Source organism: Atractosteus spatula, chromosome 14, assembly GCF_055471065.1.
Source record: "Atractosteus spatula isolate fAtrSpa1 chromosome 14, fAtrSpa1.hap1, whole genome shotgun sequence".
NCBI classification, from domain to species: Eukaryota; Metazoa; Chordata; class Actinopteri; order Semionotiformes; family Lepisosteidae; genus Atractosteus; species Atractosteus spatula.
In genome coordinates, this window is record NC_142719.1 from 20,869,839 (window position 1) to 20,883,531 (window position 13,693).

The following is a 13,693-nucleotide window of genomic DNA, read 5'->3' on the forward strand; positions in this document are numbered from 1 at the left end:
TGATATCCGGACTAAACTACCTTACGTGGAAGAGAAAGAAGAAGAGCCGGGGGACATTCAAAAGACGAAAGATATCCATAGACATCATGGAAGTACGCAGACAAAATGAAATTATATGCAGACCAGACACATTGAGCAAGGGATCACAACTCCAAGGTCGGTGATGTAGTGTTTGTGGCTGGCCTAGACAACGGTAAATTGGATGCCAAGTTCAAAGACACTCGCTATGTGTTATTGAGAAACACCTCTTGTAACTCTTTTGAGTTAGTGAATGTGGAAGATGGCTCAAAAATAATGAGAAATGTAAAACATCTTCGACACGCTCCTCCATTGGATCTTGATTTTGAATCTGCAGAAACAGAAAATGCTGAGAATACTGGACTTTCTCTCTCATCCTAGCGTTAATCACGCATCAGCAGGGTCTGCTTGTCGGCACGCCCGTCTCCATTTGGTGGTTTGAACTAAATCTTTGAGCTGACATTGCCATTAAATGCGACGAGAATACTCCAACTGGCGCGTCGCTCCGCCTGCCGTCGGAGTGTGGGGGGGGGGGAGGAGAACAAAGTAATGTAGCCAATTCATAGAGAGGGATTATTAGGAGGCATAGGAAATTTGGCCAGGACGCCGGGGTTACACCCCTACTCTTTTCAAGAAACACCCTGGGATTTTTAATGACCACAGAGAGTCAGGACCTCGGTTTTACGTCTCATCCAAAAGACGGAGAATACTGGACTTTCTGACGTGCAGGAAATGCTGAGTCCTCAGACAGTGGAGAGTACATCCATAGGAGAGCCAGTAACTTTACCCAGAAGTAAAGTAACAACCAGAAGTAGCAGGGTTATCAGGAAACTGGCTCGTTACAGAGACATTTAAAAATATAGGACTTGCATAGCTCTCCAAATGTTAAATTGCCCTATTTTGTTTGTGTTATCTATGTAGATGTTACTTAGACTGCTAGAAATGAGGTGATATTTAGAAGTGACTTAAGTAGAAATTGAACTAAAATTTGAGTTGGTACGCATAGAAATTGTTGTAAAAAAAGAAAAAAAGTTGAATGTGTTGAATAGAAATGGAAGGTTTTACATACTGTACATTTTGTTGTAATAGCTAATAACCGTTTACTGTGTGTTGATATAGAATTGTTACAATTGTATGGTAAAGTTATGGACTTTAAAAATAACAAAGGAAGGGATGTAGTTTAGTGAGTAGACATCGCGACACAACAGAACGAGAGAGTAGAAGGCGGGAATATATGGTATAAGGGCGTGATTTGTGTAGTTAATAAAATAGTCAAAATAATATAAGAACGGCTCTTTATTAAGATACACAACAATGGAGGAAACCCAGACGAACACAGGCAGAACATAAAAACTCCATGCATCCTAGGTCCCTAGCATTGTTAGCAGCAGTGCTAACCACTGTCCCACAATGCCACCCTAGTTTATCTTGTAGGGAAAAAAAAAGACAAAATCTATCTCTAGGCTAGGTTTTTATCTCTCATACTTCAAGGGTTAACTGAATTAACCTGAACAGTATCTTAAGAGCTTTTTGTGGTTTCGACTTGCCTAGACACAATGATATTGATTAAATTGCACAGTCTCCCTGTTGTTGTGTGTTGTGTACTAACTGGAAATGGTATGAATGTAGGGCTATGGAATACACACTCCCAGACCAACAAGTTCTTACTGTTGACTGAAGTAATTTCTGAGAAAGGCCTAGAATTTGTATTTTTATTTGTTGTTTAAAATTATTTTTTGCTGACACTTGACAAATGTCTCAAAATAAATTATTTTCCCTAATGAGGTTTCCCCCCTTGTTCATTTTTGTTTAGAGCAAAGGTCAAATGGAGGGGTAGGTTGACAGTACTGCATCAGCTTAACACTCAGTCTATTGCTCTTACTGGGTTTTAAATCATCTGAGACTATGGCACATGGGAAACAACACAAGAAGATAAAATATCCTAATTATAGAATCTCTTTTTCCACTAATTCTTCATCTCCTAATTGAAGTTGAGAACATTGCTCTTGTAGAGTCTACAATTGCAATTGATTTTCTAAATTGGAGCATATCAAAAGTCAGATTGTATCTTGTGATTCTGTTTCCAAGATCACTTTATACACTTACAATGTTAGTGCATCTCACTATGCAGAGTTTCATGCATGTTTAGACTAAAACTAAAATCATTAGTAAAATTAAACCACATGTTGGATCATATTTCCCTTGCCTTGCTCAATTTAAATTTTGTAGCTCTCTGTCCCATCATTATGCATATCCTCAGTGGATATTAAAGAACTTCCAATTAGTTTGTTCTGTATAAAAAAGTGGAACTTGGCCAATAATTACAGGCTGTTGTCTGATATCTAACATTTCTAATTGGATATTGCTGTTTTTAGTATGTATATGTAGGGCTGGGCGATAATTCGATAACGATAATTATCGCAATATAATTTTCCTCGATATAATTTTAACAAAAGTTCGATAAATGTTCAATATATATATTTATGCTTTGCGCATGATATGCGTGTGCATGTTGCAGACCGGGCAGCTAACGTGGTGTTGTTTACCCACACGGTGGTGGCTGACAGGATTGTAGTTAGAGTGGAGAAATGAGCGACACTGAAGCAAATGTAGTGCTGCCAACGACCAGCTCGAAGGACGATGACATCGTCGACAGAAAAGGTCATTCAACTTCGGTAATTTGGAGATATTTTGGGTTTTTACGATCAGACATAAAACAGAGCAGCGTGCACTGCAAACTGTGCCGCAGATCCGTGCCGGCAAAGACAGGCAACACCACGAACCTATTTCACCATTTAAAACAACATCACCCGTTAGAACACGCAGAAAGTAAAAAATTACAGTCACAAACTAGTGTTGTTAGTGGAAGGGGACCATCTATAAGCACCAGGCCAGTATTCAGTGCTACTACACAGCAGCAAACCATAGTAGCATCATTTTCGAGCACCGTGCCTTACGACAAAAAAACGAAAAGACATGAAGACATCACAAATGCAGTTGCATATTGCATTGCAAAAGACATGCTTCCCATTAGCACTGTCGAAAATGAGGGATTCAAGAAGCTTATCAGAGTCCTTGACCCCAGATACGAGCTACCTGGTCGGAAACATTTTGCACTGACTGCACTTCCTCGGCTGTATGCAGAGTGTAGGGAGATGGTAGAGCGGCAGCTGCAAACGGTGCCATTCTTCGCCACTACTTCTGATATGATCCTTTAAAGCACTTAAAAATTTGCAGTCTGTCTGAGCCATCTTCTATGTGTGTTTTATCACACTGCAGTATTTAATTTTTCTATTAAGATAATTATTTTGTAAATTTTACTCATGCATATTTTGACATAAAAAAGACTTGAATACTCTCTACCTCAGATTTGTTTAATGTTTCTGCTGTTTGGCAAGTGTTTGTTGTGTTCTTAGAATAAAGAGTTGTTTAATTTACCAATTAACTGTCTGGTTTCTTCAACTTTCACTCAGGAGAAAAAATCTGCCTTTAAACTTGAAAGAAATAATTATTTGACATTTATCGTGATAATTATCGATATCGACTGATATGACAATTTTTATCGTGATAATGTTTTTGGCCATATCGCCCAGACCTATGTATATGTTACCATTGGGGTGGCTCAGTGGCACATTTGCTGGGGCCCTGGGTTCAAGTCTTGGCAGACTATGTACGTGTATGTTCTCATGGGTTTCCTCTGTGTGCTCTGGCTTCCTCCCAGTTCAAAGACATACTGGTAGGTTAATTGGGTTCTGGGAAAACAGCCCCGGTCTGAGTGTATGTCTTCCCTGCAATGGACTGCTAACCTGTCTAGGGTGTATCCTGCCTTTCGCCTGTTTGCCAGGATGGTCTCTGGCTTCCCCCAGGCCCTGTAATGGATAAAGAGTTTAGAAAGTGGATGGATGTTGCCATTGGGTTATATTCTTCTTGGGTATAGTATCGTCTATTTTGATTTATTTCAAATAAAGGGCAGGTGTGCATTGGGCCTTCCCTGGCATTGTTTGGTATGGTGGAGGTGTTGTTATGTCAGCCTCTAGTGTGCACAACTGGAAGTGCACTTGGTGATGCAGTGGTACAAAATAATATAATAATAATAATTGCTTACACTTATATAGCGCTTTTCTGGACACTCCACTCAAAGTGCTTTACAGGTAAAAGGGACTCCCCTCCACCACCAATGTGCAGCATCTACCTGGATGATGCGACGACAGCCATAGTGAGCCAGAACGCTCACCACACATCAGCTATCAGTGGGGAGGAGAGCAGAGTAATGAAGCCAATTCATAGATGGGGATTATTAGGAGGCCATGATTGGTAAGGGCCAATGGGAAATTTGGCCAGGACGCCGGGGTTACACCCTTACTCTTTTCAAGTGATGTGCTGGAATTTTTAATGACAACAGAGAGGACCTCGGTTTTATGTTTCATCTGAAGGACGGCACCTTTTTACAGTATAGTGTCCCCGTCACTATACTGGGGTATTAGGGCTCACATGGACCACAGGGTGAGCGCTCCCTGCTGGCCCCACTAACACCTCTTTCAGCAGCAACCTTAGTTTTATCCAGGAGGTCCCCCATCCAGGTACTGACCAGACTCACACCTACTGAGCTTCAGTGGGTTGCCAGTTGTGAGTTGCAGAGTGATATGGCTGCTGGCTATAAAAGCAGGTACATTTCATTCTCAGGGGTTGAGTCTTGGGGCAGCATGGTGGCACAGTGGTTAATATTACTGCCTTACAGTACCAGCGTCCAGGGTTCTATTGCTGGGTTGCCGTCTGTGTGGAATTTGCATATTCTCCAACGTGTTTGTGTGGGTTTCCCCTGGGTGCTCCAGTTTTCTCCCACAGTACATAGACATCCTGGTCAGTTAATTGGCTTCTGGGAATGTTGGCCGTGATGTGAGTGGATGTGTGTTTGTATCTGTGTGTCCTGCGATGGACAACTTGTCCAGGGAGTATCCTGCCTTGTGCCTGTTGCTTGCAGGGTAAGCATCAGCTCCCCCTCGACCCTGAATTGGATAAAGGAATTAGAAAATGGATTAATTGATGGTTGTGATTAATTTACTCACACCATAATAAATGAGCACAGGGTTTGTACCTTACGGCTGCATTTGTGTATGTCTTACTTAGATCTAACTTAAAGATTGCTGCTGCAAACCCAATTCCAGATGTATCACATCACAAATGATGGCACAGTTTGGGGTAGCAAACCTGTGAATAAAAGCACAGTTAAAATTTCATCAGTTTCCCTAGAAACAGTGAATGCATAGGTATACAAGTACAAACCAAAAATCTGCTCAGTCAATATTAATAGTTGATCAGTAGTATTATTATTGAATATTGCGTATTATTAAAAAATGGGCTAGCCAGCATAAATGCTCACCCCAGCACAGGTTTGAGCTCTGTGATCACGGGTTCAAGCCTCGGTCATGTCACTAGCGGCCTGTGATGGAGTTGCAAAGAGGAGGCACATGATTTGATTGAGCTAAATTGAATGGGTATATAAAAAATAAGTGGTGATTTGGAATGAATAAAACAAATGGTAATGAACATGTTCTATCTGTGTCTTAATCGTGTTGCTCTGTGAATGAAAACGAAATCCTGGGCATGTCTTTTTTTATTTTTATCATTCTTTTTATTAGGTTTTCTCAGGTTATACTTACTAATGACAGTTCTCTCATGGTGTCCGTGTATTTAATAAATTGTTAATTAATTTAAAGAAGCTGGAGAACTACAAACGCTGTGGGTTGCTCTACTCCAGTGCAGCCTCCGGGAGGCGCTGTGGAGTTTTCCAGCGATCTGCTAGCTGGTGTTAGGGTCAGTAGGTCGGGCAAGATCAGTGCAAAAACCAGCCCATTGTCAATGGGTGTCCATTTTATAATGAGCTCTGGAATGAGACTAGAGGATACATTTGCAAGATTAAATGAATGTCATACACTGCCAGGGTAGAAGAACTGAATCTTCTTAAGAAGACTACTAGGGGTTGAATATTCAAAATCTTCAAAAGTTATTGGCAAAGTTAACCCCTTATATCTCTTCAGAATCAACAGTGATACATGAACCAGCGGACCCAAGTTAAAACTATATTTAGAATTGTGACTGGGAGTCATTTTGTTTTACACATATGGGTTGTAAGAGCCTGGAACAAGCTATTCAGTTATATTGTTGGAGACTTTGGCTTCTTTCAAGAAAAGACTGGATGAGATCAATTAAACTTAAAACCAAGTGAGCTATTGTAGATGGGCCAAATAGCTGCTTCTCACTTGCAGCCTTTCTTATGTTCTTATGAGTACCACTGAGAAACAAGAGAAAGTTTAATGAAATTATCTAATCACAAAGCTGTAACAGAGGATCCTGGGACTTTGCTGGCAACACTGGTCAGGTCAAATGTTCAATGAGAAAAGTGTAAGACAAGGTGTAAACATGGCTCTCTTGATGGAATTCATATTTAAGGATATTAGCTGCATTTCTGCACAGAGACTATGCTGAACTCAAGGCAAGGACAGCTGTTGAATAGCTTCTAACTTGATTGATGAGGGGAATTTAGTGCTTGTCATAGGGCCATGAGGTTTTGTTAAGACCTAGTCATGTTTTGATAAAACAGATCAACGGTTCGCAGTCTCACTCTCTCTTCAGTGCACACAAGCAAGCATGCTTGGGTAGCTGTGTCACATCAAGTAAACAAAGTAGTGTGTTTCGTTAGATGGCTACAGTAGATACAATGGACAGCTTTGTTTATATGTCCTTAATGAAATAGCTGGAGACAATCTGCTTTTCCACTGGCTGTTCTCTCCTTTCTCATTTTTTTCCAGTGAAACATGCCATTGGAAATGGCTCTTTGTTTTGTGTCTGTTTATTATCACTTATAATCAATGTTTGAGCAAGAAGAATAAACGGTCCTGAAAGAAGCTGGTGCCAAGGAAAGGGGATGGGGGCTTAAATTAGCAAAGCACGCTACTCAATAGCCTATTGGGTGCACACTGAATGCTGTGCTTTACTGGTGTGCTTCCAGCACTTGCAAGCCGAAAACATCAATGAGAAGACTGTGTGCTGTTCAGCTGGAGAAGAACTCACCATGACAAAGCCAGATGGAACTCTATCCCTTTTAGTTTCTTTAGGGCCAAAATGGAAAGATAATTTTCCCCCACATCTCCATAAATATCATTCACCAATTAATAGTCTCTGTTTCCTCTGGGAGGGAGGAATATCTGTGTTGCACAGAGTACAGTTGACAGTGCTGCACCAATATGTTTTATATGTCTCCCCCACTTAATTCGCCGTCGTCGGCGAAGGGCTATCCCATCCCACTCTGACACCAATGTAGCGCTCTTGGGTTCACGTGGGTATGTGCCCTCAGATGCGAGGATTTCCCGTAGACCTTGTCGCAGCCCTCAAAGGAGCAGAGGTGTCGCTTCACGGGGGAGTGGGTGAGAGCCAGATGGAGCAGCACGGGTATTGTGGAAGTGTGTGTCCAGAAGGTGAGCCGGGGCCCCGCGATCATGGCATTCATTGTGAGCACGGGCGGAGCGGTGTGGTTCGGGGATGGGCCCTAGCGGAGCTCTAGCGGAGATGCACCGGGGCAGAACTGGGCCGGCCGGGTCCCCCCTGTTCGGAAGTTTCGGGAGCAGCAAATTCCACACGGAACCGTGGGTCCGCGGCCAGCAGTAGGCATGGCTGCCTTCACGTACTCAGACTACTTCACCGAGTGCCTGGTCTCCATCTCCAGCGGCCCCGTGCAGCACCGACCCTTCCCGGTGCTGGCGGGACTGCAGCCCCTGCTGCAGCCCAGGGAGCCCGAGAGGTCTAGCGAGGACCGGGAGGTTTGGGAGACCCTGAAGGACGGGGCGAACCTGAAGACTGCACAGCAAGTTCTGACCCATGTCCACATACTCAGAGAGCAGTAACTCCTCGCTGGGCAACCCGGACAGCAGCCTGTCGTGTGGCAATAGTGGCTCCACCACGCTGTCGGACTCTGGCACACCAACCCCCTCCTCCACGCTGACCGTGGGGCAGCAGGGCGGGGCGGAGGGCAGAGAGGTTGCCGGCCTCGCCCGCTCACCCATGAAACGACACCCCTGTTCCTTCGAGGGCTGCGACAAGGTCTACGGGAAATCCACACATCTGAGGGCTCATACCCACGTGAACCCGAGAGCGCTACAATATTTTAGCCATCAAAAGTAGGAACTGTGCTAACCATGAATGTCTTTAATGTGTATTTAATGTGCAACAGCTAATTTAAAATTGGCCAAGAATAACAAGTTGCACCCAGACCAGAGGACAAGATGATAATGGTTAATCCTCTTTACCATGAGTCCAATTACATATAACTCTAGTAATAAACATGTCAGGCCGATTCTCATTAACATGTGCTCTTGGCCACATAGTTTCTATGTTCTGCTTGTAAACAGAAAAAAAAGCAGGCATAGTCAGTTTAGATGTCATAGAACGTATACAGTACATTGGAACTGTATTAAACAGGTTTTCACTGAATTCATAAGGGAGGAAACATTAAGAAATTGAGTTGCCCTAATTGTAAATGACCAGAATTAATCTGAGATGAGCTGCCTTATAAGTCATCTGTAAAGGCTGAACTTACATCTGTGCTAAGGACACCAGTGGATTGTAGGCTGAAATTCCAAACTCATTACATTGGAGACACAAAGCCTGGATTTTCTGATACATTTAAAGATGCAGATGTTAGCATTACTGCCTCAGAACGCTGCGGTCCTGGGTTCAGTTCCTGTGGTGCTATTTGTTTGGAGTTTGTATCCATGTATTCATGTGGGTTTCCTCTGGGTGCTCCAGTGTCTTCCCACAGTCCAAAAACATACTAGTATAGTAGGTTAATTGGCTTCTAAGAACATTGGCCCTGGCGTGAGTGTTTATCTGTGTCTATATGTGCTCTACGATGGACAGGTGATCCTGAACTGGAAACAGCGGTTAGAAGATGGATGGATGGAGTTTATACTGACTCCTCTTCATAAGTTGATCATAAGATCATAAGTTGCACTTCAGGGACACTTAAGGGAAAAATGAAAAGTAAAGTTTTTTGTGAAACTGGCCCTAGTTCTCTTGCCTGCAATGAGGCTGAAATCTTGTATCCAGTGTTTCAAAAAGGCCCAACAGGAACATACAAAACCTTTAAAATCTAAATAGTAGATTACCTACCAGTGAAAGCTGTGTGGTTTATGTTTGTTGCCTGAGGCAATATTTCAATAAGTCAAGTATACATCCTCCATTGCCATAGGCAAACATTGAAGCAGAAACATCCCAGTCAGTGATTTTCTCAGACCAGTCTTGGAGAAACTTTCTTGCAAAAGGAGCTCTGAATGTATTTTAGAACAGCACCTGCAAAATTTTCAAAAGTTCCACTTTAGGAATGGAGCTCAACACTTGTCTACTTACCATTTGTTAGAACAATCTCCCAGGTTAGGGTTGGCTGGTATAATATTTTTCTAGGCCAGTGTATGCTCTTGACTGACTAGTGCTTCTGTGTGCCTTCCTGAAAACAAAATGAAAGTGTGAGATCTAAATATTTCCCATTCCCTGTGAAATACAGAAAAACCATACAAAGTAAAAAATAAAAACTCGGGATATGGCTGGATCAGTTGATTATTGCTTGTCAGCTCCTCACTTAGAGGTAAATCCTGCCTGTGTAATGTGTTTACATTAGTTTTGTCTTTAATTGCTTCAAAATAGATTAATTGGCTTCTGGGAAAATTGGCCCTGGTGTGAGTGTGTACACATATGTGTCTGTGTCTACTCTCCTAAGAACTGGCATCTATTCCAGCGTGTCCCCTGGTTTGCCCCAGTGCTTGCTGGGATAGGCTTCGCCGCAACCCTGAACTGTATAAAGTGGATAGAAGATGGCTGGATGATCTAAAACAATTTGCATGTCGATGGACAAGAAAGCAATTGTGAACTGGGTGCTTTCCAGCCGCAAAAGAAAGGCTCATGTTGTGTAAAATAAGAGCATGTAGATTGCTCATGGTAAAAAAAGATTTACTCTGGCAGGTTTTTTTTCTGTTGGGTGGGGGGGGGGAACAGAACATTATCTGTCTGACTCTGTGTGGTGAGTTCAGTGAGAGACTGAAAGGGAAGCGCTCTCGGTGCCAGCCGGCGCTGCTGTTTTGACGGCCCCTGTGCTGCGTGTTGGAGAGATCAGATGGCAGTTCAGGTTAGCACATCATCAAACGGCAGACCTCCGAGCAATTAGGCAGTTACAGCCGGGCTGCCATGGCAACAGTGGCCGCGCGTTCCCTTTTCAGCCTCACAGCGCGACTGCTTGCAGGCAGTTTGTGGAGGGAGTGCTGGGGGTGGGGGCGGATGACAAGAAGGGAAGGATGGTGGAGGAAGGGGGGAGAGATGTGAAAATAAGTATCCAATTCATATGACAAGACACTGCTGTCTACTGTAAGTACATCCTCCTCAGATATATGACAGCATAACTCTGGTAACCGGGACTGTAAGTGTAAGACTTATTGTAGGTTATTAAGGTTTCAGCCTGAATACTTAATACTTTACCTGGGTGTATGTGAAGTATTAGGAACAGAGGGATGCCGCTTATTCTCTCTGAGGGTCTGTTTCTTCAGGCATGCTAACGTTTCCGACATTGTTGACTTGAATGCTTTTCTTTATCATTCAGGATTCTTTTATACTTGTCTAATCTGCATTTCCATTTCGCCCATTCATTTTTTTAACAAGTTATCAGAGCTTTCAATCAAAGTCACGGGGGAGCCGAAACCTATCCCATGAAGTAACAGGCACAAGGCAGGATACACCCTGGATGGGATGCCAGTCCAGCTCAGGGTACACGTACACCGACACATACTCATACTTACAAAGTAGGGGAAGACTATAAAAACATATCTAAATGCTTCCTGCTTGCAATTACCACTGTCTGAAATGTCATTAAGAAATCGTAGTTAAGGGGAACTGTTGAATTCAAGACAAGATCTGGAAAACCAAGAAAAATCTCCAGTAGAACTGCTTGTAGACTGGTCAGGAATGCAAAGCAAAACCCCCATTTCACTGCAATGGACCTGCAGGAAGGTTTAGCTGGCACAGGAGTAGTGGTGCATCGGTCCACTGTACAGCATTGCTTGCACAAACACAAACACAAACATCTGCATGGAAGACTCACCAGAAAGAAACTTTATCTGCGATCTTATCACAAAAGTCAATGTCTGAAGTATGCAACACAACACTTTAAAAAGCCAGAGGCGTTTTGGAACCAAGTGTTGTGGTCTGATGAAGTAAAAAGTGAACTCTTTGACTACAATCACCAAAGGTCACAAACGTTTGGAGAAAAAAAGGAGAAGCATTTTAAGAAAAGAACATCCTGCCAACTGTTAAGCATGGGGGTGGATCTGTTATGCTTTGGGGTTGTGTGGCAGCCAGTGACACAGGAAATATTGTGCGGGTAGAGGGAAAAATGGATTCTACTAAGTATTAACAAATCCCAGAAGCTAATGTCCCACAGTCAGTGAAGAAACTGAAGCTGAAGAGATTAGATAACACAACAAGACAATGATCCAAAACATACAGTACCTTAACATCAACCATGAACTACTTCAAGAAACAAAAGATTAAGGTTTTTGAATGACCTTCACAATCCCCAGATTTGAATATTATTGAAAATCTGTGGGTAGATCTCAAACATGCAGTGCATGCAAGACGACCTACGAATATTTCTGAACTAGAAGCATTCTGGAAGGAAGAGTGGGAAAAAATTCCTAAAGCAAGAATAGACTAAGTACTGTTACTAAGTACTGACTGAAGGGTGCCCAAGGTTTTGCGCATGCCACATATACTGTTTTATTTTTTTTGTTAAATTCAGCAAATAAATAGTAACTGTGTATTAAAATTTGCAGAAATATGTCAAGTTTAAGTTTGTTCGCTGCAGAGGTTGTGTTAACTTCTTTTCACTTAGAAAATCAAGAACAACATGTACAGTAATATGGCCAAGGGTGCCCAAACTTTTGCATACAACTGTATGTCTGCATTGCCTTTTTGAGTCTATAGTATGTCTTCATGTTTTCAGTTTAAGACAGGACTTCATGTAAAAAAATAAAACACTAATGTATGTAGAGAATAATGTCACAAATTACAATATACAGTATGCCAGGTGTCTGGTGAAACCTTCTGTGAGGCTGTTAGGTGTTTTATACTCCTGTTATGACTTTCTGGTTCTATTTGCCCTTAGCACTCATGCAATGAGTGGGACAGTTAAGATAATCGCTCCCAGCGCAGATCGAGATCTATGGCCCAGCTGCTGCTACTTTGAGCCTGAAGCATGAAGCATGTCAGTTGGTACTGGGTACTGGGATTTTCAAAGCATTTGGCTCATTGCTACCAGGATGGGGTTTACATAGTCAGCCAGGGCTTTCTTAACTGAAAAACAGCAACTCCGTAGACATCCTGGTCTTCTGTAGGATGTCAATGGTGTCATTAATGGATCTTTCTCTTCTCCAATTGGCACTTACTCTCCTGTCAGGCACTGTAGAGCTCACAGCATGTTAAAAAGATGAATGTCAGATTTGTGGAACTGGTCCTTCGATTCTTATTCTCTCTATGTGGTTGTTGCTGTGATCTAAAGAAACAATCGGTGATTCCAGATTTTATGGGTGGGTATAAAATGAAAAAATTGTGCTGGCTTCCACTTTGCATTCTTAATACCTTTTCCATATATCTGTTCACTGTAGCTGAAATTATGGTTATATTAATCTATTCATCTTCTACCTCTTCATCCAATTCAGGGTCACAGGGGAACTGGAACCTGTCCTGGCAAGCAACAGGCGCAAGGCAGGGCATATACTGTAGAGGATGCCAGTCCATCACAGGGCACACACAACACCAGGGGCAGTTTTCCAAGAGTACAATTCACCTACCAGTATGTTTTTGGATTGTGTATTGAAACTGCAGCACCTGGAGAAAACCCTCATGAGCACAGCACCCCAGATCTGAAATTGAACCGAGGCCCCAGTGCTACAATGCTAACCAGTGCACCATCGTGCCACCCATTACAGTTATATCTAAAGCAAATTTATAAAACAGAAACAACAACAACATTTTAAATGATCATATACCTCACATATTGGCACATTTGTTTAGGTAATGGAGGTCTTTCGATTAGTAACTTCCTGACAGCAGTGTTCTCTGTGTCAGGGATGTGACAAATTCTCTTGGGGATGTGACATGCTCTTCAGGACAGCTTCTTCACCCCTTATAGAAAAAAAAAAGCAAGCAAGCTATAAACTGGTCATGTCTAAGTGGGTCTTCAGATTAGATTTCTGATCTGCTGCAGCTCCTGAAGGTAAATAGAGCTGACTTAAACACCCTGGCCCCAGCTTGTTTATGGAAATTTAGGAGCAGTAGAGAATTAATGTGTCAGTGATCTTGCTGTGCTTCAAGAAACATTGTGAGTCTGAGCCATTTACAAAAAGGCACAAGCATCATTTGTTGTGTCTGTTTTCCTCTTGATTAGCATATTGTTCTGATCATTTAGACTAAGTCTAAAGGTTCAAGTGTGACAGCTCCTATGATTTAATGAAAAGGTTTGACCACTGCCTGGCCAAAACCTATGCCTTCCTAATCAATTGAGTGTCCTCAAATATCTCTGAGTCTAATCAAATGTGACAGATTAGCATGGATAATTGGGTTAGGAAGACTCATTTAT

General features: G+C 42.3%; 2 protein-coding genes across 3 annotated transcripts in view; both read left to right on the plus strand.

Moving 5' to 3' along the window:
• kcnt2b (potassium sodium-activated channel subfamily T member 2b) overlaps positions 1–13,693 on the plus strand; it is a 179,567-nt gene that overhangs the window by 43,983 nt on the left and 121,891 nt on the right. The window lies entirely within an intron of this gene.
• Positions 7,686–8,196, plus strand: LOC148820897 (Krueppel-like factor 9). The gene is given in 2 exon segments (XM_088932331.1): positions 7,686–7,873; positions 7,875–8,196. Coding segments are annotated over 2 exon segments (510 nt in total).